The sequence below is a fragment of the Bos taurus genome, chromosome 16 (genome assembly GCF_002263795.3).
Source record: "Bos taurus isolate L1 Dominette 01449 registration number 42190680 breed Hereford chromosome 16, ARS-UCD2.0, whole genome shotgun sequence".
Lineage (NCBI taxonomy): Eukaryota > Metazoa > Chordata > Mammalia > Artiodactyla > Bovidae > Bos > Bos taurus.
In genome coordinates, this window is record NC_037343.1 from 62,913,279 (window position 1) to 62,936,678 (window position 23,400).

The 23,400-nt window shown below is 47.0% G+C and overlaps 1 protein-coding gene and 1 long non-coding RNA gene across 4 annotated transcripts in view; one reads left to right on the plus strand and one right to left on the minus strand.

Annotated features, from left to right (window-relative positions):
- Positions 1-23,400, plus strand: part of CACNA1E (calcium voltage-gated channel subunit alpha1 E) — a 337,992-nt gene that overhangs the window by 301,675 nt on the left and 12,917 nt on the right. For 2 of the 3 annotated variants that reach the window (XM_015475247.3, XM_024976061.2), the window contains 8 exons: positions 4,770-4,897; positions 10,004-10,100; positions 12,270-12,375; positions 13,533-13,640; positions 14,805-14,905; positions 15,185-15,291; positions 20,183-20,294; positions 23,161-23,289. In XM_015475247.3, coding sequence (XP_015330733.1) covers positions 4,770-4,897; positions 10,004-10,100; positions 12,270-12,375; positions 13,533-13,640; positions 14,805-14,905; positions 15,185-15,291; positions 20,183-20,294; positions 23,161-23,289 — 888 coding nt within the window. The remainder of the gene's footprint in view (positions 1-4,769; positions 4,898-10,003; positions 10,101-12,269; positions 12,376-13,532; positions 13,641-14,804; positions 14,906-15,184; positions 15,292-20,182; positions 20,295-23,160; positions 23,290-23,400) is intronic. The other variant, NM_001191123.3, reaches the window with a different exon arrangement.
- Positions 16,969-23,216, minus strand: LOC104974498 (uncharacterized). The gene is made up of 3 exons (XR_812060.4): positions 20,539-23,216; positions 20,158-20,291; positions 16,969-17,879 (listed from the first exon to the last, which is right to left on the minus strand). It is a non-coding gene; the product is annotated as an uncharacterized lncRNA (long non-coding RNA).

The window sequence follows — 23,400 nt, forward strand, 5'->3', positions numbered from 1 at the left end:
CCCATCTAGAAAATGGTGAGAAGCCCCAGGTGCCTTCTGAATTCTGTTTTTGGGAGAAAGCCTGACTTGGCACAGCAGCTTCCAGAAATCTCTTCCCTGCACCGTCAGATAAGTGGTGATAGACTGATGGGCAAGGTGCTACCAGGTCACTCAAAGGGTTAGTGCCGTGTTTCTGGCCACCCTGACATCCCTCAGCTCAGCTCCCCTGCTAATGCCACCAGCTGCACAAAAAATGTCTCAAACTAAAGTGCTGCCATTTAAAAGCGGCCAGCTTCATGGCTGGGCATCCCGAAGTGACTTGCCTGGTGTTCAGGCGTTTCTACCTCTTTCAAGTGACCCATAAGGGACTTGGCACATGTCCATGTGTGAAGTGGCTGACAGACAGACTAGTAAGGGTGTCAAGCAGGTTGGTGTAGCAGGGGATGAACTAATTGGAGATGTGGGGAGCCCACATTGGTCATGTTGCTTTCTAGCTTTAGCCAAGGCACCTTCCCTTTTGTAGCTTCTGTAAAATAGAAAGAAAAAGTACTCAGTGATAAGACTGGTATCTGTACAGTGAACTGATACGTGTGGATGTGCAACATTTTTTAATGAAAAAAAGAAAAACATTATTTATAAATAGGAAATTATAATGAAAATGACTGCAAGGAAATTTAGAATGATGATATAAATTAGAGTTTTCATTTATTCATTCCTGTATTTAGCTCATTTTTACTGAATGGCCATTAAAAGGTTCACATTGAGCTAGGCACTGGGGTGAAGCCATCCAGTCCCTCTGTTACCTAGGATTGAAAGGTGACAGTCATACAGGAATATTAGTGCCCATCATGAGGGAAGGGGAGCATAGAGAAGGCCATGCAGACATCTCCATTTTATCTTCCATCATTTAAATGTTTAATAATAAATATTTTAAAAGAAACCAAAGATATAACTGGAAAATTAATTAGAGACTATAAAGTACTTTAGAATTTTGAGTTAGAGGCTACTGCATAATTCACATTAATGTTATTTTTAAAGAGGCTATATTCAGTATGAGATGATAGGCTTGCAAATCTCAGCCCTACACTGACTTCATGACCTTGGGCAAGTCACACAGCTTCCTCAAGACAAACCAACCACTCTGGAAAGATTTACCGATGCGCTGGGATGTACCCGGCTGTGTGCTTGGAACTAAAGAATACAAATGTGTATAGGAAGTGCTTGTGTCCTTGAAGGGCTGATGGTAATTAAACCTGCCTCACAAAAGGTTAGAACAAGCATTAAAACGTATGATAGGTGTGAATATACACTACTGCTGCTGCTCAGTCACTTCAGTCGTGTCCGACTCTGTGCGACCCTAGAGACGGCAGCCCACCAGGCTCCCCTGTCCCTGGGATTCTCCAGGCAAGAACACTGGAGTGGGTTGCCATTTCCTTCTCCAATGCATGAAAGTGAAAAGTGAAAGTGAAGTCTCTCAGTCGTGTCCGACTCCTAGCGACCCTGTGGACTGCAGCCCACCAAGCTCCTCCATCCATGGGATTTTCCAGGCAAGAGTACTGGAGTCGGGTGCCATTGAATATATATACAGCGCTATAAAAGACTATGCCAATGTAAAGGAATAACAATACAAATAGATAGTTTTTGCTAACATTAATAATAGAGTCTGGAAAGGAGTGTAAAGAAAATGTGTGGATACAGTCGGCCCTTTCTGCGGGTTCTGGCTCCATGAGTTCAACCAACCTCAGACTGAAAATGTTAAAAAAAAAAAAAAAAAAAAAAAACTCCATAAAGTTCCAAAATCCAAAAGTTGAATTTGCTACATACCAGCAAATGTCCATTGCGTTTACATTGTGTTAGGAATCATAAGCAATTTAGAGATAATTTAAAGTGTACAGAAGGCTGTGCATAGGTTATGTGCAAATACTACACCATTTTTTTTTTTTTTGGCCACACTGTGCATGGCATGTGGAATCTTAGTTCCAGACCAGGGATCAAACCTGGGCCCCCACACTGAAAGCATCAAGTCCTAACCACGGGACCACAAGGGAATTCCTGGTACTTTACCAGCTTACATAAGGGACTTGAGCACTTACAGATTTTGTTATCCGGGAAGGTCCTGGAACTAATTCTCAGCAGATGCCAAGGGATAATGGTGCTGTGTACTCAGTCTCTCAGTCATGTTCAACTCTTTTGCAACCCCATGGACTGTAGCCCACCAGACTCCTCTGTCCATGGAATTTTCCAGGCAAGAATACTGGAGTGAGTTGCCATTTCTTCCTCCAAGGGGATCTTCCTGACCCAGGGATAGAACCCGTGTCTCCTCCATTTCCTGCATTGGCAGGTGGATTCTTTGCCACTAATCCACCTGGGAAGCCAGTTGTATATGGAAAACCCTCTATAACCTGGACAGTGATTAAATAAATTTCACTGTGGCTCCAGTCACAGTGACAGAAAGAAAAGTCCATGTTAGGATTAGATTCAGCTGCTTGAAACGGAACTCCTCAAATAACAGTGGTTTTACCAGGGGGGATGTTGTTTATTTTCCTGGCATGTCAGTGAAGCCTGGAGGAAGGCAGTGCGGGCTGGTTATGGTGACGTCACAGAGTGTCTGGTACCCCAGACTCTTTCCCTCCTTCTGCTTCCTCACCTCCACCGAGAGTCCCTCAGCTTTGTGGTAAGAAGACAACTGGATTCCAGGGATCCGCTTCCATTCTAGGCAGTGGAATGGAGAAGGGAGGGAGGGAGGAGACTGGTTATTAGGATGCAACCAGCCATCTCTGTATTGCAGAGGAGACTCCCAGCAGGCCCTGGCTGCAGACTTTCTCTTGATCCTAAGTATCCTGTCTGCATATCCTGTCTGTTGGGCACTTTCACCCACCCAGCCGCTTCACCTGGGAATCAGCAGCAGAGGCTCCATTTGCTCACCCCCCACAGGCGATTCATTTCTGTCAGGCAAGATTCTTTCCTTTGCAAGTGACAGCAAGTCCAGCTGCATCCGACATGAACAGAAAGGGATTTTATCGGCTTATATAAATGAAGAGTTGGGCAGGACAGGCTTAAGTGAGCTTGCTCTGAGGCTCAGATGACATCATCCCCAGGATTAGGTTTCCTTCTCTGTTGACAGATCTCTTCCCCAGGTTTTTCCACACGAGCTCTCTCCTCCAACAACCCCAGCCCGTGGTTCCAAGATGGCAACAGCAGCAGCAGCTCTAGACCTCAATCCTGACATATTCAAGGCCAATAAGGAAAAACAAGTTCTCTTGCTCAGAAGACTCAATGCCATTTTCTTGGCCTTAATTGGATCACCAGCACTGTAGCCCAGGGGACAGGATTCAGTGGCTGGTTGAGGCCTGGGTCATGGTAGTGCCCCACTAAACTGTATTAACTGAGACTAGGCAAGGGGTGTGTCCCTGGGAAGCTGGAAATAGTGCTGGGTGCTACTGTTCACTGTGGCCAAGGCCTGTTGAGTCCACCTCCTTTAGCTCTGTATCCAGGCTGCTGTCCTGCCACTGGCCTGGTTCAGGAGCACCTCACAACTCTCTGCCTGGACTGCCAGCCACCGTCCACCCTGATACCGATGCAGCCTGAATGCACATAGCTTTTCTCTTTCTCCTAGGTCAGCCTCTTTAATGGTTCCTGTTGCCTCTTGCATAATCTAAATGAGAGCCCAGCGAGTCGTGGACCACAGGCTAAATCCAGTTTGCCAGCTGTTTTTGTATGGCCCGTGAGCTCGCAATGATTTTTGCCTTCATCAGTAGTTCAGACAAAAAAGATGAACGATATATCCTGACATGAAGATTACGTGAAATTCAAACCCATACACTTTTCGGTCCCTGTTGTGCATGTTTCTCTCATGGCTCTCAAAGAAGTCTATGGGAACTTCCCTTGGGGTCCAGTGGTTAAGAATCTGCCTTCCAGTGCAGGGGATGTGAGTTCGCTCCCTGGTTGGGGGAAATCCTGCATGCTACAGGGCAACTAAGCCCACTTGCTGTACCTAGAGAGAAGCTGGAGTGTGGCAGCAAAGAGAGCCTGCGTGTTGCAAGTAAGACTCGGTGCAGCCAAATATATATATAAATATATATTTAAAATCTGTAACATTTGTATGTTGCCAGTCGTCTCTGCAGAATACTAAATGTCTTTAAGAATATTCAAGTAACAGCATCTAGTGAACACCTGCTGTGCTTTAAGGAATGTGCTAGTCATGGAAATATATCTCAGACCCGAACTTTCTTACCTCCCACCCCTGGCACCTGGAGCTCTGTCTGGAACACAGAAGGTGCACAATAAATGTTGTTGAACAAGTAAGCAGGAGAACAGGGTCTCGGAAGCACTTGAGAGCCGTGAACAGCTTCAGGTTGCTGCACAGTAAGCCCAGCATCCACTGTAAGGCATCCCACCAGGTCTCTGATAAGCAGCTGTGGTGAGCGCAGGTAGGGAAGGGAGACTGGAAGAGAGGCTTGGTGTTGGGCCTTGACTTCCTCTGGCCTTTGAGAATGTGTTGCTACTGCTGCTCCCTCTGCTGCTGCAGTAACAAAGAAAGAAATTGAACAGATAACAAAAGTGACTGAGGAGTACTATGCAAATATAAAGTGGCATAGTAAAGTGGATTCATAGCACTCGCACCGTGAGATGTATGGTTCAGTTGTGAAAATGCGTTGCCTCCAGCAGGATCAACTGGGCTATGGTTAGGAACTTTTAGCCTTACAAACTTGTGAATTCTTTACTTGCCTCGCAGTTTGTTTTTCTGCTCTGGGTCTCCCCTAACTCCCCTTCTCCCCCTCGCCCTCCAGATGCTCAACCTGTTCGTGGCTGTCATCATGGACAACTTTGAGTACCTGACTCGGGACTCGTCCATCCTGGGGCCTCACCATCTGGACGAGTTTGTCCGAGTCTGGGCAGAGTATGACAGAGCAGCATGGTGCGTAGGCCTCTTGGCCACCCCCTCTGGGGCCCGTATCAAGGGCCCCGGGGTTCTCAAGGAGGAGGTTGGGGTGGGAGCCACCCCATTCTTGCCTGTTGCAGAAGGAGAGGAGAGTCCTCCTGGCTGTGGTCCGGGGAAGAGGCCAGGTCCTCAGACTGGCTCTGGGATCAAGCATGCCATGCACCACTTAGCTTCTGCGTTTTCCTTTCCCTGTTCTTTCCTTCTGTAACGGGCATTTTCCTTTGACAATCTCAATAGACAGTCTGCAACTCAGAGTGTTTGAGTTCAATCCCCAGAGGAGCTTCCAGAATGGTTAGTGGACTCCTCTGAGTCACAGAGGGGTTGACAAGGGTTCTCTGGGTCAGCTGGACATCTGGCCACCTTAGTCCTTTCTTTCTCTCATCCCTCTCAAAAGTACAATTTCAGATAACTCTGAAATTATAGAGACAACCAAGCAAGTTCTTCTTCAAAATGATGGTTTAAACACATGTGGGTTTTTATTACATGGAACTGAGTTAAATGGCAGAAATTTGCAGAGATGACCTCCCCGGATCTTTTTCACTTTCCAATAGTTCTCAAGTGAAATTGTGCCTTCTGGACTTTAAAGCAGAGGCTGGAAAACTATAACCCATAGGCTCAGTGTGGCTCACTTTATCTGGAAATAAAGTATTATTGGAGCACAGCTATGCCCATTTCTCTATTGTTTATGGCTGTTTTTGTATATTGTGATAAAGACAGTATGATCCTCAAATTAAAAATAATATATTTATTATCTGACCCTTTACTGGAAAAGTTTGCAAATCCCTGCTTCAAGTTCAAAGGCAACCTTTTTGGTCCTCACAGTGGAAGGCAAAGTGAGAGTGCTGTGAGCACGCATTCCATGGGACCTTTGTCCCAACTTATTTTAGTCTTAGGATCTTATCTCACAAATCTACCCATTCTGGCCCCCCTCTGAAAATACTATAAGAAATGCCATCCTTCATAGGAGCGGACCACGTTGCTTCCACCTGGAACCATTTCATAGTCTGAGACTCTTCCCCAAACCTGTCCTCCTGTGAGGCTGTTGTATTTGGGTCACTTCTTTAGGCGTTGGAAGAGCACATAGGAATTCCTCATCCCCTCAGTAATTATTAACACCTTAGAGCACAGAGTTCTCTAAATCCGTTATTGTTACAGTAGCTGAGCAATGGTGGTTACTTTCTGGGCCTGCTTTCTAGTAGGATAGGATGGTTAGAAGGCCATGGGCAGTGTGTTACAGGCGAAGGGAGCCAGGCCTGCATCTTGTCAGCTGTGTGGCCTTGGACGAGTCGCTCCACCACTCTGAGCTCCCATATCTGCTGTATAATAGTGGTAATGATCCCCCTCCATGAAGGCTGGTTGTGAGGATTATATTAAATCATGTATGTAACTTCTGTTATCATTAATAAGCATATGGGAAAGGAAGTAGAAAGTATGAGACATTGGTGTCTGTAAAGCTGGATGGCCGTGGGATCAGGACACCAAGAATGGACCTCTAGCCCTCACCTGAAAGAGAAGAAACTATTTGCCAGCAAAGGTGTTCTTTGCTTACCTAGCCTCACTCAGGTGAGAGCCCTTGGCTCTCAAAAACTTCCACTTCCTGTGGTTTCACATTATTTGGGGACCCAAGTCCCTTGTTCATTAAACATGCTGCTCCCCAGTTCTTCCATCTGCTGGGAAGAGCAGTTCCATGAGGACTAATCATGAGACTCAGACACATGAGCTGTGAAAGACCAAGGAAAACCTCTTGCATCTGCTTTGAAATTCCCAGCGTGACTTGTCCTGGTTAGTTTCCCTGGCCTTCTCTAGGAGATGAGAGGGAAACTAACCAAGGTGCAGTGGGCCAGTGTCTTCAAAAAGGAGATAGACGGGTTGCAAAGTACATCAGCCTGTGGACCACAGAGCCAATGGACTCACGCCTCAACCACCATAAGAACCAAAGAACACGTGGTAAAATGAACCTCCTCTCAAGAGTCAAGAGACTTGGAAGTACTGCTGAGCTACTTGGAAGAAGAGGAAGAATCAACAGCAAAATCAAGAAAAGATTAAGAAGAGCAGAGCTGGGGCAAAGTTGTCGTCTTGACATGGCTGGTGAGGACTGGATGTTTGGAGGTGGAGGTGTGCGCTTATGGTTTGCGGTGGAAACCTGGATCTAAACCAGGGTGTGTCCAGACCCACAGATCTCTGGCCGTTGCTGACTGGTTCTGACCCCTCATGGAGCAGATGCTTTAGCCTCTGAAAATGAATCAACTGTCGATTCTCTTCTTTCCACAGGAAGCCAGAAGTCTCTAGCAGGCTCTGTGAAAGGGCCACTGTGGTCCTGGAATTCTAACTGGATCTGACCAGGCTGTCTATGGGTGGGGTGGCAGGAGCAGGACTGGAGGGAGAGCCCTGTGGCTCACTCGCAGGCTGCTTTTTGGGCACAGATCCCAGGCAAGCTCCTACCACATTGAGAAGCATTTGCCCAAGTGGCACTCGGGGGAAAATCTGCCACAAAGAGAAGCAAAGTCCTTCACAGGTTCCCTCCTGCCAACTGGGAACCTTGCTAATTAGCCTAATGGGAAATTTCTCTCTCACACTCTGGAGAAAGACGCTGACTTCCCACCACCTGACACGCGGGTCTGAGTAGCTGCCTGTAAGCAGTGTCTGTGAAAAGCAAAGGGCTCTGCAGTCTGCTTCACAGCAGCCTGGCATCTGCTCCTGATGGCGGTCGGAGGCATTTGTGAACTGGTGGACTTGGTTCTTAGAGGCCTAGCTGGAGCCAAACTCCATTTGCCGCAGCTGGCCAGGTACGGGCCAGACACATCATGGGGTGCTCATGGTCACTAGGGATTGATTTCCTTGGAAAATCGGAGGCAGTGTAGTTCGCAGAGTGATGGTCCGTGCCGTTTGCAAGGTGCTGGTTCTCTGATGCTAACCGTCCTCCACCTCTCCTGGTCTGGCTTTGCCAGGCCCCAGGAAAGAAGCCATCCATCCCCCTCCGGCCGTCCCTTTCATGGCTAGGCTGTCGTGTCTCTCCTCCCCTTCTCTGAGTGTCCTATTAACCCACCTGTGCTTCCTTTACAGCGGCAGGATCCCGTATAAGGATATGTACAAATTAGTGCGGGTGATCTCGCCGCCTCTGGGCCTGGGAGAGAACTGCCCGTACAGGGTGGCTTGCAAGGTTTGCCTCCGGTCCCCAGCCATGACCGTGACCATGACCGTGGCCGGCAGCGGGGTGCAGCCTCCAACCCCCGCCCTCCGTTTTGCTCCACCACCACTGCGCCACATGAGGGAACCTTCATGTTGCTTTCCTTTGAGTTTAAAGAGGTCCAAACCCTTCCAGAACCAGCAGCTGTTACCCAAGGAAGAAGGGCATTTTGGGGGATGGGGGAGGGACGAGGATAAAAAAAAGAGCTGAGGACTTAATAACAGAGGCTGCTTTGACCTCTGTTTTCTTCACACACACTCATTCACCTCTCTTTCTTTCTCACTCCACCTTATTCTGTGGATTTAGAGGAACCTCAATTCAGAGGAACCTCTCCCTCCTCCACAGAAGGCAGAAATCTTTTTAATTCAGCAAGGAGTTCTGGTTTCTTTCCCTTAGAGATAGAGCGCCTCTTTCTCACACTTGAGTAGTATCCTCCCATAGAGAAAGTAGAAAAGTGTGATGCTAACCACACTTACCCCTGCCCCATTCTGGACAGTTTGGTCCCAAGCAATTATTTTGGGTCGGTTGGGCAAAAAGTTTGCTCGGATTTTTTTCCATAAGGTCTAACAGAAAACCCTGAACAAAACATTTGGCCAACCCAATGAAAGCTATAGGACAGAAAGCTGAGAAACAATTAAAAAAAAAATGAGGGCAGGAGGTGAGGATAAGTAAAGAAGGTGAAGAGGATAGTCTATGGGGTGTGGGAAAATTTCATAGCTCAGAGGGTCTGGGAAGGTCTCAGTAGAGCCCAGAGGGCTCCAGAGCAGAGTTCTTGCCTGAAGGTCCTGCTGTATATCGTTGAGGGGTCTGTTGTGACTGCCCGGTCACTGCTTATTTGTGAGACCAGGAATATGGTTCAGGGGCACACAGGTGACCTCCCTCTCCAGCTAACACAGTGGCTCCACCCAGCCCCGGGCCAAGGCCAGGCCCCCGAGATAAGGAAGCCTTTCTTGGTATGCCGTGAGGGATGCACAGGCTCCCTGGGGCACAGCGCAGTCCGGCAGCTGGAAGACAACTTAGGCCCAGAAAGATGCCAGCCTGGGCGGTGGGGGAGGAACTGGCCAGGGATGGCGGCAAGTGATTCCTGTACTCGGGCAGGCCGAACAGCTGCCTCTGCAGAGACTCTTTAAACTCCACCCTGGTGAACCCATCGCGGCCGCATGTGGGAGAGCCCGGGAAGGCAGCATGGCATGCGAGATGCTCCTCCTCCTCCTGGTTTTGTTTCTTCTGGCCCCAGCATGCTGGCACACAAAGAGCACTCTTACCCACAGAGCCAGGTGGAAGCAACGGGCCAACTGAGCAGCAGCCTCCATCCACCACTTTCAGCGCCAGCCGCCGCCTCCTGCAGCACTCACACCTCAGAGCGGGATACACGATGCCCCCGCCTATGGGTTCAGAGCAGGAGAAGGGCCTGACTTCCAGGCCAAGGAGAGGGGGCCAGAAACCCCTAACCCAGGGCTGGAGCACCGTCTATCTGGTTTATACCGCTCGCACACAGCCCTGGGAAGTGAAGACCAGCTTGTGTTGTAGGGGGCATGGCTGGTGTGAATAGGGAGATGGGGTGATGCTCCTCCCGGAGGGGAACACCAGTCCCTAGGACAGCGCGCGGCAGAGGGACCTAAGGTTGCTGCCACGTTCCCGGGTCTGTGTGGGGCGTGATATAAATCCGCACCAGGATGGAGACACGTGTATGATTTGCCTTGATTAACAGGTTTCCTATTCTTTTCCTGTTTGTCCATTTTGTTTCGTTTCTTTTCTCCTGTTTTCTGTACTCTTTTGTTTGTTTTGGCTCCCCCCGGGAATGCCTGTTCTCCTCTCCTCCCTGTCTGCATTCTTCCCTGCCACCCTCCCTGCCCTGCCCGCCGACCCTCGACCCCCACCCCCACCATGAGCAGTGGCCGCATCCATTACACTGAGATGTATGAAATGCTGACTCTCATGTCACCGCCGCTAGGCCTCGGCAAGAGATGTCCCTCCAAGGTGGCATATAAGGTAGACCACTCCTTCCTTTGTTCTGGGCTAGTGACCAGCAGGAAATGGGATCCCGCTGTGGGGAGGTCAGAACGTGGGGGAGGAAGCTGGGCTGGGAACGGTGGGAGGAGGGAACCAAGGAGAAAAGAAATGATGCGATGCAAAGGTCAGGAAGGTTCCCAGAAGGATGATACATAAGGTGGTTTGTAAGACTTTCAATGTGTTATTCTGTTTCTACAAGTGTGTGACTTCTTGTGAGTGGGTTACTAGAAAAGAAGTAAGTAGCATGTTTCCTTTAAGAGGAAGCAGAGTGGTGGCCTGCAGAATAGCATATTTGGGCAAGAAGGACAGCAGTCAGAGCTTATAAAAAGATCTTCCATCAGATAAACTAAGAAATAGGAAATATGCATAAATTCCACTAAATATGGTCCAAAAAGAAATTTTTAGGAGAGAGGAAAACTCTTAACAAATTTCTTCCTCCATGACATAGGAAGGAACAATGGTATGGTTTCTTCTAGGTATCTGGAAAAAAAAAAGAGGAACACGACCTCCATCCCTTGATACATGATGAAGAATGCAGCTCCCTTCCCCCATTAGCCCAACTACCCATTTTTCCTGACAGTATCAAAGGAAAGGGTGATGATAGGCACAGGTTGCATTCAGCCTTAGACCTGCCTTCTTGGCATGACCGAGATATGGATGGACTCCCCTCAGTCTGCTTAGAGCAGCGTTGTACATTAGGAGTCACCAGCCATCCGGGTGCTCAGAGCCTCAAGGCCTGAACTTTTCCTCCACGTTCAGTACTGTGTGTACTCAGTCATTTAGTCATGTCCGACTCTTGCAACCCCATGAACTATAGCCCGCCAGTCTTCTCTGTCCGTGGGATTTTCCAGGCAAGAATACTGGAGTGGGTTGCCATTTCCTACTTCACATTCAGTAATAGTTACTGTTAATCCCCCATTGCTATTTAGACTGACTCAGAACTCTGGAGCTCTTTCATTCACCTAGCAGTATGCCCTAGCAATGGCGCCTGGAAGCGCCTAAAGCAGTGGGAGAGAGGTGGAACTCAGATAGAAACCGGAAACTGGCCTTACACTCTAAGATCCCATATTTGCGGTGTCATATTAAGCGAGATGTTTTGATGGAGTGTTAGAAACCCTGCCTTGGAAAGAGACACTTGACTTCCTGCTAGGCTGGTGGTTCTGCTGGAGGACCTTCTCCTGCTGCTCCTTCCAAGTTTAAAGCTCCAGAGAGCATCTCATTGGAACAGGGGGCATCTATTAGGGACCCTCATCCACCCCACTACATGGCTCCTCCTGTGCAGCTTAGGAGCCGACATCCTTTATGCTCATGATTCCACATCTAACAGGTGATGGACTATATGGCCCTGAGTTCTTTGAATTTCTGGGGTGAAGCTTGGGACGGGGGCACCAAGGGTTGCCGGAATCAGAGGAAAAATTCATTCCAAAAGCAAGATACTCTCTGGAAAGTGGATTTGGCCATTTCCGTTTGATCCCCTTCCTCCGGGTGAAGGGGACAAGGCCTGCCCACTCTGCTCCTGCCTCGGTCACCCTTCTCTCCTGTCTTCTTTGCTCTCCCCAGCCCTCTTCCCCTGGACCCTGTTTGCATTCTCTCACTTTTCCATTCTGCTCCACCTCATCCTTTGGATAAGCTGGACTTCTGCATGTTGAACCATGTGCTGGCAATTTAAAGACTCAAAAAGGGGGCATCAGGATGCATCTTTCAAGTCAGATAAGCAAAGTAAAATCTACCCCCCCATCACTGTCTTTTCACCTAGTTTTTGGGGGTCTTCATGGGACAAGTGGGATTGTAGAACAGCCCTGAAGCAGGGAATGGAGCCACCTCCCTGAGCTGACTCCTTTCCCTGAGACATTGTTTTTAGGAATCCTGATTAAAGACATTCTTAGGACCCTGGAGGAGTCCTACAGAATGCTGAGTCCCTCTTCCCTTGGAATTTGGCATCATTCCCTAGGGGAAAAAAAAAAGAAAAAACAGCAGCCAATGAGCCTTCAGTGAGAAGCAGGGCGGGACAGGACTGGGAGGGGACGGGGGAATCCTTGCCCTTCTTTTTCGTCTCTGCATCTGACCTCTGCTCTTTTCTTCCCTTGTTGCCAAGGTTTCTTTCGATATATGTTTTCTCCTGCTGTTTCTTTTCTCTTTTTCACACAGAGGTTGGTCTTGATGAACATGCCAGTGGCCGAGGACATGACCGTCCACTTCACTTCCACGCTGATGGCTCTAATCCGGACAGCTCTGGACATTAAAATCGCCAAAGGTCAGTAACCTTAGGAAGGAAGAAAATTCTGGAACAACTCACCCGGAGTGATGCAGGACAGAGATATTTGAACTTCATCCAACCATGAAGTAACCTGGAGGTCAAGTAGTTTTCACCTCCCAGTTTTCACCTCTGAGATACAGTAACTGTTACTGTATTATTTAACTTTTGCCCTTTCCTCTTAATGAATGACTTGATATTCATTAAGGCTCCTTTGAGCTTTAAGAGTATGTGATCTTCGATGTCTGTACTATGTAAAATGTCAACTATCTACCATCTACCATCTAAAATGTCTGCTGCTAAGTTGCTTCAGTCGACTCTATGCGACCCCATAGACGGCAGCCCACCAGGGTCCTCCATCCCTGGGATTCTCCAAGCAAGAACACTGGAGTGGGTTGCCATTTCCTTCTCCAATGCATGAAAATGAAAAGTGAAAGTGAAGTCGCTGAGTCCTGTCTGACTCCTAGCGACCCCATGGACTGTAGCCCACCAGGCTCCTCCGTCCATGGGATTTTCCAGGCAACAGTACTGGACTGGGGTGCCATTGCCTTCTCCTCTAAAATGTCTAATAGTAGACATTTTAGTAATATTTGTTGAATGAACAAGTGAATTTCCTGTTTTTTTTTTTTTTCTTACATGGTGTTTTTAACGTCTTGGAAGGCTTCTGTAGCCAGTGCTATCCTTTAGTGATTTAGGAAAGAAGGGTTTGCTACTTCAGCAGGGCCTCCAGTTTCCTGCTCTTACCTGATCCAAGTCCTTTTTAAAATTGGTTCCCTCAGACTCTGGGGTTAGATCACTGGAAGAACTGATACACGTATAATGAGGCAGAGGAGGCGGGCTTGTGGCGCTCTGCATTTCCCCTTCTGATATACTGAGCAGCTGGGAGGCTCCGCAAATGAATGAGGAAGCTGATCTTGGTCCCCAGGGCCTCAGCTCTCTGTGGCGGGATATCCCTGAGTCACTGAAAACAGGAGCCAGAATGTGTTCCGCTTCTTCAGCAGAAAGACCCAGGATTGCAAGATCCACAGTCACGAAGTGCCAAGGTTTCCTCCAAGAATCCGAGGCGCCATGCTGACGCAGCCTCTGTCCCGTCTCCTCCCTCCGTCCTTGTTATTTCTGTGTCTGTTTTCGTTGTTAATGAATGTATCTTCTCCCAGGCGGTGCAGACAGGCAGCAGCTAGACTCAGAGCTCCAGAAGGAGACCCTGGCCATCTGGCCTCACCTGTCCCAGAAGATGCTGGATCTGCTCGTGCCCATGCCCAAAGGTGCGGGCTCTCCTGGCTGTCCTTGTCACTGTGGGCCCAGAACGCCAAGACCACATCTTTGGGGGGAGCGTGGAGTGATCAAGGAGATAAGGGAAGGGTGCCCTTTTATTCTTAGGAAACAGAAATCCCTCACTTCTCAATTGTCATTAACTGAAAGCAGTTTCTTTTTGCTTATTGAAGTATAGTTGATTTATGTTGTTAATTTCTGCTATATAGAAAAGTGATTCAGTTATACATATTTTCTTTTTTATATTCTTTTCCACCCCTGTGCTATACTAACCTTGTCATTTATCTATTGTGTATAGACAGACAATACTAACCCCAAACTCCCAACCTTCGTTCCCCTTTGGCAGCCACAGTCTGTACTGTGTTCATGGGTCTGCTTTGTTTTCTTAGATAGGTTCACTTGTAACATTTTTAGAATTCATATAAAGTGATATGATATTTGTCTTTTCTTTTCTGAATAATTTCACTTAAGTGTGATCATTTCTAGTTGTATCCGTGTTGCTGCAAATGGCATTATTCCATTCTTTTTATGGCTCTGTAATATTCCACTGTGTAAATGTACCATTAACTTTATCCATTTATCTGTGGATGGACATTTAGGTTATTTCCATGTCTCGGCTACTGTGAATAGTGCTGTTATGAACGTAGGGGTGCATGTTTTATTTTTGAAGCATAGTTTTGTCTGGATATATGGTCAGGAGTGGGACTGTGGGATCATACGGTAGTTCTGTTGTCAGTTTTCTGAGGAAGCTCCATCCTGGAAAATAGTTTCTTAAGATAGGTCACTGTGGTTGTGGGTGAAACTTCTTGGGTGCACAGCTCTATCCTCCCACATAACAGTTCAGCAGACCTTCAAGCAGTTGGGGGAAAGGTTCTGTTACTAAGAGATGGAAATCAAGACCGTTCCAGGGGGTGGGGGAGTGGTGCTTACTAATGTGTTTCTTATCATTAGTAACACGGCCCTCCCTGGGTGGCCATGGCAGTCCCCTGAGGATAGCTCTGGGGGCCTGTTTACTGTGTCCTCAGTGCCTGGCGCAGAAGGAGCCCTCCATAAAGGCTGGATGGCTGGGTAGTGGAAGGGGCAAACCTGCTTCCCAGGCATCCTCACTCTCTCCCCATCTTCTCCTGTTTCCCTCCATGCCACACTGGTATCCTCAGCCTCTGACCTGACTGTGGGCAAAATCTATGCAGCAATGATGATCATGGACTACTACAAACAGAGCAAGGTGAAGAAGCAGAGGCAGCAGCTGGAGGAACAGGTGAAGGGCAAGGACAGGCTGTGCGGTGGGTGGGTGGGTGGACCCCTGAGGGGCAGGCCAGTGCATCCCTGGGGGACCGTGCCCCGCAAGTGCACAGAAGCAGAGGCCAGGCCTTGCAGGGCCCAGGAGCTGCCTAGGATCGGGGGATTAGAACCCCAGTGGGGCAGAGATTCAGGCAGTCACACAGAGTACCAGTCATATTCCCGTTTCACTCAAGTCGCTGGTATTTCCCTCATAGTCATTTGAGTTCCCTTTTCCTCCTCTCCACTTTTAACACAGAAAAACGCACCCATGTTCCAGCGCATGGAGCCCTCGTCTCTGCCTCAGGAGATCATCGCTAATGCCAAAGCCCTGCCTTATCTCCAGCAGGACCCCGTTCCAGGCCTGTGAGTATAACCAGAAAGCCCACAACCCCCCGCTTGCATTGTGACTCGTGTCATCAGGCAGACCCACAGATTCATTGCCTAGGAGTGCCCGAGAAGTAATACTGACTGAGATGAGTGGATGCGCCCCCTCTGAAACTGAGAAGGCAACATGTTGTATCTTTTTTTTTTAACTTCTTACGGCAGCTCTTTTAATATCTTTAAAATTTTTATTTACTTAGTATTGGTTGAGCTGGGTGTTCATTGCTGTTGTCAGGCTGTCTCTAGTTGCAGTGCATGGGTTTCTCATTGAGGTGGCTTCTCTGGTTGCAGAGCATGGGCTCTAGGGAGCGTGGGCTTAGTTGCCCCACGACATGTAAAATCTTTCCTGACCAGGGATCAAACTCATGCATTGTCAAGTGGGTTCTTAACCACTGGACCAGCAGAGAAGTCCAACATGTTGTATCTTAAAATGGCTATTCAGCGGGGAGTAACAGAAAAGCAGACTGAGAACATATTGGTGCCGTGGCCAGCTCAAGAGGTAGAGGGCCCTGTGAACGGACAAAGGAAGAAGGGGCTGTGTTAGTATCACCACTTTACAGAGAAGAAACTGGTGGCTCAGAGAGATTCATTAAGTTATCCAAAGCCACATGGCTGGTAGGACACTGAACTGGAATTTAAGTCCGTTATTTCCAAGCCCAGAGTCTTCCCTTTACACTATGTTATCTGAAAAGAACCTTTTATTGGACAAAACTTTTTTTTTTAAATTTTCTATATTGAAAGCAGAAACAAAACGCTAATTGAGGAATGTACCAGTTCTTCTGAGTTGTAAGCCTTAGCCCCAATGTGGCCATGAGTCATAAAGGATGTATTATTATATACACACCTCATTATAACACTGTCTCATCACACGCATGTAGTGAGTACTCAAGGGGCAAGAGTCCATCTTCCCAACGTAAATGGCATTTTGTAGTTGGTTGTGCTAGTGGTAAAGAATCCACTTGCCAATGCAGGAGACATAAGAGACATGGGTTCAATCCCTGGGTGGGGAAGATCCCCTGGAGGAGGGCATGGCAACCCACTCCAATATTCTTGCCTGGAGAATCCCATAGACAGAGGAGCCTGGAAGGCTACACGCCACAGGGTTGCAGAGTTGGACACGACTGAAGCAATTTAGTGTGCACGTGGTTAGTGAATTTTTTTTCCAGTCTAGCTTTTATGGAACCAATAAATCACTAAATATCATCACATCTTCAGTAATTATCAGAGGAGTGAAATCCCAGGCTTGGGAACGAGACCTCTGTCAGAACACCATTTGGAACCTCTCACACCATGAATTTCCTTCTCCCTGTGGTGTCGGAGATCTGTTTTTGAAAAGCACTTTTCATAGGTCACAATCCACATTTGAAAGTGAAGAAAGATGACCAGGGCCGTTGGTCATTTTTACAAAAACACGTGATGTGTTGAAGTAGCAGGTGTGGATTCTCCTGTCTACAGAAAGCAAGTTCATGTTTCTCTCTGGTCTGTGCAGAAAGGTCAAGAGGTATGATTAGAGCACTAGTACTATCTTCTTGGAAGAGTTTATGGTGTTTTTCAAGGGTCTTTGGCTTAGAAATGGAGGAAGCCATCCCTCATCTAGATCTGTTTTGCCACGACGATTTGCTGTGCAAACTATAACTCCCACCATTGGATCATCCCAGCCTCTCTCCCATATGTTTATTGATTCATTCATTCATTGATTTGACCAATATTTACTGAGAGTCAATGTAACCCAAAAACTGGTTTAGTCGCTGGGGATTCAGTCAACATGATCACAGTTTCCATGGACACAGTCCTTGAAATAGAAATTACAAGAGTGGTAACAGGTAAAATGTGCGTGTGTGGCAGGGGGGCGGGGTGGGGGGTCGGCTATTGTGATGCTGTGTAAAGGAAGCAGCGCATGTAGTTTGAGGGTTTGAGGAAACTTCCTGAGGAAGCAACATTTGAGTAAGACTCAGAAGCAAGTACTTCAAGAGATGAAATAAAAATCAGGTTAAGTTTAAGGAACCTAAAAAGGGTCATGATGGATGGTGCACAGAGAGGTCAGGGCAAGTGGCAGCTGACAGATTTGGCAGGGCTAGGAGACAGAAGTGAAGTCTAGTTTCATCCAAGGGTAATGGGAGACACAGTCATCAGAGTGACGTGATCAGGTTTCAGCTTTCCAAAGGTCATTCTTTAGTCTGGTGTGGGCTCAGTGGATTGGAGGGAGGCAGTTTGAGAGATGGAATATCACCTAGTACATGGCTGCAATTGTGTGAATTATTCAAGATTGTGGCTTGGATTAATAGGAAATGGAGAGAGAGCGCGCCAGACTGGAGAGGTAATTCATACACAGAATGGGTCAGATTTGGTGACTGACTGGCTACATGGCATGCAGAAGGGGAAGGAATCAAAGATGACCTTTGGGTTTCTGGTTTGAGCTTTAGGCAGATGATGGCCCATCTCCTGAAAGGAGGAGCGCTGGTGTTCCTCAGGACCAGCTGTGTTTCTCAAGCCCTGTAGGGTTCAAGCAGTGACTGCTCTGGGGGCAGCGTGGTGAACATCACTGGGCTCCTCTCTCACTGAGTTTACACCTGGTAGAAAAACAGACATGAAACAGAATTATCAGAAAGAAAAAAAAACAACAACACGTCATTTCTGATGATTTAATCACAATCCTAGTAAGTATGAGGGTGGAAAAAAGTGCATTATGATCTGAGTGCATGTGAGAGAGGGCTCTGACCAGTTTATCAGATAAGATTTCCTCAAGGAAGTGACTTCTAAGAAAAATTTTGAAGGATAAATTAAAAAATGGCTTGCAAGGGACTGGGTGTGTGAGAAGCATGCTGTATGCTGGGAACAGCCTTTCTTAAAGTCCTGAGGCAGAAAAGGAGTCTGACACATTCAACCAAATGTGGTTGAGAGAGCCCAGCATGTTGGACTTCAGGGAATAAGGGAAAGTTATGCAAGAGGAGGGGCTTCCCTTGTAGCTCAATTGGTAAAGAATCTACCTGCCATTGAAACATGTATATTACCATATGTGAAATAGACCACCAGTCCAAGTTTGATGCATGAAACAGGGCACTCAAAGTCAGTGTGCTGACCCAGCCCTGAGGGATGGGATGGGGAGGGGGGTGGGAGTGGGGTTTGGGATGGGGGAACACACGTACAACCCGTGGCTGATTCACGTCAATGTATGGCAAAAACCACAATATTCTGAAGTAATTAGCCTCCAATTAAATAAATTTTAAAATAAAAAGGAAACATTCACAACAGAAGGAAAAAAAGAGAATCCTCCTGCAGTACAGGAGACCCAGGTTCAATTCCTGGGTCAGGAAGATCCCCTGGAGAAGGAAATGGCAACCCACTCCAGTATTCTTGCCTGGAGAATCCCATGGACTGAGAAGCCTGCCAAGGCTACACAACTGAGCGACTAAACCATGCAAGAGGAGGATGGTCAGGCCTCTGGACTCTTCCCTATCAACACTGAGGAGCTGGACAAGGTTTTCAAAGTAAGAGGTCACTCAGCGTTCAGATTAGTCAAGTCTAGAATGTTGTTCAGTGATTTTAAGGGTCCTCTCTACCCATTGGGGACCCTGCAGTTACTCATTTTCTATAGCACAGAAAGGGGCCCATTTCCTGTAGAGCTGTGCTCATCTGTTCCCTGTGTTTCTCAAGCCAAGGCCCGAGGAGGAGGAGGAGGAGGAGGATTGACATTTCAGCGGTTGTTTCAATAGCAGATGGCTCTCTAGCAGTTGTGAAAATTCAGCAGAAGCCCTCACCAGCAGCAAGGGGACAGGTCGGGTGAAAAACCTGCTCTTCAAATCTTCCCCTGTGCTCCCAGTCTAATGAATTACTTCTAAGTAATTGCAGTCCTTGCTCAGGCCTCAGATTTTCCAGTGGGTTCAAGAGTCATATAGCAACAGACCCTGCAGCAGCTCTTCCCATCTCATCTCTCCCTTCTGACCCCACTGCGAGCTGCTGCCGCATCACTGTGTCCCTCTTCTCGAGATGAGGAAGCTCAGGCTGCGTGCTTGCTTAGGGCAAAGGGGGTTCGTAGCAGTGAATGGTGATGGCAGCAGTGGCCATATTCTCAGGACAGGTTCTTGGCTACCTTTTTTTTTTTCCCCTAACTAGCTGGGTGGATCTTATTGGCTGACAGTGTCTGCAGGTACCAAACGGTGGTTTACTCATAGGCACACGGCAAAAGGTCTCTGCACTTTTCATTCAGAGGACCCTAAACACCTGGCCAACTTTGTCTCTGTCCTTTTACCTCATCACCACCGAAGCATCTTCCTACATAGCCATCGACCCAGATGTTGTCACATCTTCAGCATCGCCTCCGACATCATTCGACACAGTATCTGGTACAGAGCAGTCCTTCAGTAAATGTTCATGGCATTCAGTTGTTTCATTTGGCCATGGATGTTGGCACAATAGAACCATACTCTTACTGAGAGTGGAGGAAATTTCTTAAAAGACCGTGACTGCTTAATATTTAAACAAACTGTTCACTGTTTAAACTATGGCATGTTTCTGCCGAATGAAGAAGCTGAGCAGAAACAGGTTTACAATCTAGCATTGGTCTTCCATATGGCTGAGTGTGACAAATGATGTCATTTGTCACAGATATGCCAGTCGCCAGCAAAATGACGAATCATTCCAAATGCAGGTTGAAAACAGTGGTTTCTCTTTTCCAGTGTTCTGCACCCCCGCCCCCCGCCCTCCCAAGGCTAGCCACCTGTAAGTTGACAGGCTTACAACCTAGCCAAGGCTAAAGGGTATTGCCTTTGCTGGGAAGAAAGTCTTGTCTAGGTGGGAATTAGTAACGGCAGTTATGTCATGACTGTTTCTCTCTCATGCACACATTACCTCTGAACGTGACATTGCTTTGCAGGAGTGGCCGGAGTGCATACCCTTCGATGAGTCCACTCTCCCCGCAGGAAATATTCCAGTTGGCCTGTATGGACCCAGCTGATGATGGACAGTTCCAGGAACGACAATCTCTGGTGAATGAATTCAAAAATTACTTCCTTGGTTTCCTAATCCCTCCCACTCTTTTTTTTTTTTTTTTCCACGTTCTATTCCATAACCATGATCCATCAGAAAAAAAAAAAAAGAAAGAAACACCTTTCTGATAGTCCAACCAATTACCCTGGGAGTTTCCTGCCATCTCCACTTTCCTGGATGAGTTTCTCATGTTCTCTGACAAATGCTCCCTCTTCAGGTTTTAAAACCCCAGAGGCCCCTTACCTGCTGCAGGAACTTACAATGCTTCAGGCCAAGCTCTCTCAGTTTGTGTCCCTGGGCGTCACATGGAGAAACAGAAGTAACAAATTAAATCTTGCCTTTGATTGGGAGCCTTAGGATGAGTCATCATAAGAATGACTGGCACCAACCAGGCAGAGTCATGTGGCCTAGGAATGCCACCTGCCTCCTGGAGAACTCAGGGGTGGTCTGTACCAGTGACTAGCTGTCTGCTGGGAGATACAGGAGAATCTCATGCCTCTGCTCTGTGTGGGTTCAGAAAAATTGGCCCTTGTGGTCACAATTCTACAAGATCAAATACATTCAAAGAGGTCTCTAAGATCACGCTCGTGAACCTAAAGATTTTCATCAGCAGAAATGGGCAAAATTTCTAAGAACTCTATTGAATAGAGTTTAAACTTAGAGATAAGAGAGCAGATGGAATTTTGGATTTTACTAATACAAAGCTAAAATAGGATTCCCAGAGATGACAGACTTTACTATTATTAGTTCAGAAGCCGTGAGGTCAAGTTCCCTCTGGAGCTTTGAATTAAAGCCCAGGTGTTGATTGGTCTGGAGAGAAAAAGGGGTGAGACCTGACCCCTGCAACAGTCTATATAGACAGTTTGTTTTAAGTGAGTTCCATGTCACGTAGATTCTGATGCACCTGTGTTCTTCTCACCCCTTCTCATCCCTGTGTTCTTCTGACCGCTCCCAGGGTATGCCTCTGCATACCCCAGGGCTTCGCGAATGGATGTGTGGGTGGAATGTGGGTATGGCCTGCTTGTGAGTGGCATGTCTGATGGGATGGGTACCCTTTGGAAGGGAAGAGATACTTCAGTAGCACCAGCAAATGAGTGATTCCATTTCCTGGGACTGAGGAAACCTGGAATTATGGATGGCTGTACTGGGGAGACCACCAGACCAGAGCCTCCCCTCCCCTCAGTGTGTGAGTGGCAGCCTGAAAGTGTTCTTGGTAAGGTAGGTAAAAATACCTGGAGTCATTCCCTGCCTTCCTCTCTGAGGAAATTGGCACCAAGGCCCTGGCCTAATTGGTACAGACAGTTTAAAGGGACCTCTCATCATTTTATGGCTTGCCTGCTAAGAAAAATCTCAATCATGTGTTCTTTCTTTCACAGGGAGGCTTTATTGCATCATCCTCCCTGCAGGCTCCCCAGGGCTGAGCTGTAGCGCCAGCACCTTCTGGATCTATGTTCATCTCGTTGTCAGTCCTAGTGTCTGTAGTCCAGTTCAGGTGTCAGCCCGTGCTACACACTCACCACTGTGTGCTCCTGCTCCACGTCCTGGGGCATGGCTGTGATCTGTGTGTGTCTTGCACCACCTCTGACACCCATAGAGCGCAGTATCATAACCACACAGACTGCAGTATTATCACATGTTTCAGGTGGGACATGTGTACTATATAAAGCATACGCTGCAAACACCATAACTCAAGTGCACATATCCTGTCCCGTGAAGGCAGTGCTTCCCATTCACACCAGGGACCCCTCGGCCAAACAGTCATGGAGGCCAAGGGGGTGTCTTAGACACCCTTAACTTTAACAGTACCCTACTCATACACCCATGCCTTCAGGGTGTCATTTCCTAAATATAAAATGCTCTTTTTCTGGTATAATCTCCAGATGTCCAAAATATTCCTAGCTCTCTTTGTTGGGTAGCCAGGATAAACATTTTTAAAGCAGCTCTACTCTTTATGCAGTGATACTAGCTGTCTATATAGAGCATGTACATTTGCCAAACTAACATTCCTTAACCAGGAAAATTAAATGATTTGGGCAGGAATCTAGAGATTTCCAATCCAACTTCTTAAAGCTCTCAAATGCTCTCATAGTCCAGTACAATAGCTACTGCCCACATGTGGTAACTGAACACTTATAATGTGATTAGTCTAAACTGAGATATGTCATAAGTGTAAAAATACACACCATGTCAAAGGCTTGGTGCCAAAAAATGTAAAATACCTTATTTTTATATTGATTATATATTGCCGTGAGAATATCTGTATATATTGGGTTAAACAAAATCTATTGTTTGATATTTATTTTTGCTTTTTAAAATGTAATTACTAGGAAATTTTAAATTACATAAGTGGTTTGCAGTATATTTCTATTGGACTGCACCAGTCTAGAGCATTCTTGAAAGATGGCTACCCACACCCTTTTTTTGGTTTTAATCATAAGAAAGCTCTTAAAAGCATGTCTTAAGATTTCAGAAATTGGTGACTTTCCTTAAAACACTGCTTTCTATTTAATTGACAAATTCTTCAGATTAAAAGAATAAACCCAACACTAGCAACTTACAGAAAGTAAATTTCATAAAGTGGTAAGATCTGATGCATTGTTTAGTAATAATTAAGATGGTCCTTAACTAGAAAAGGTGATCTTTACCTCTGAATCCTAGTTAGAACTTTCTGTTTTGGGACATCTGGTATACCACATATGTGCACACAGAAACAAACCTATGTATGCCTACATCTGAGACCTTAGAGATGGATGTCTCTCTTCTGAAAGCCATTCTTCTTATGGAGGAGGCAGAATCATCCACTGAAAGTGAGAAGCTATGGGATGGAACCAATTCCCACAAGCTTGGCTGTGTGTTTATTTCTAGGAGCCAGAGGTTAGTGAATTAAAAAGCGTGCAGCCCTCTAACCATGGCATCTACCTTCCTTCGGACACCCAGGAGCATGCGGGCTCTGGGAAGGCATCCTCTATGCCACGCCTGACTGTGGATCCCCAGGTAAAAGGCAACCACCACTGCTGTGTTCAGTGGCATCCTGGGCTATATTGAATAGGTGGGTTATGAAAACACATCTGACATCTTCAGGTGAGCCCTTGACTTGCTCCCACG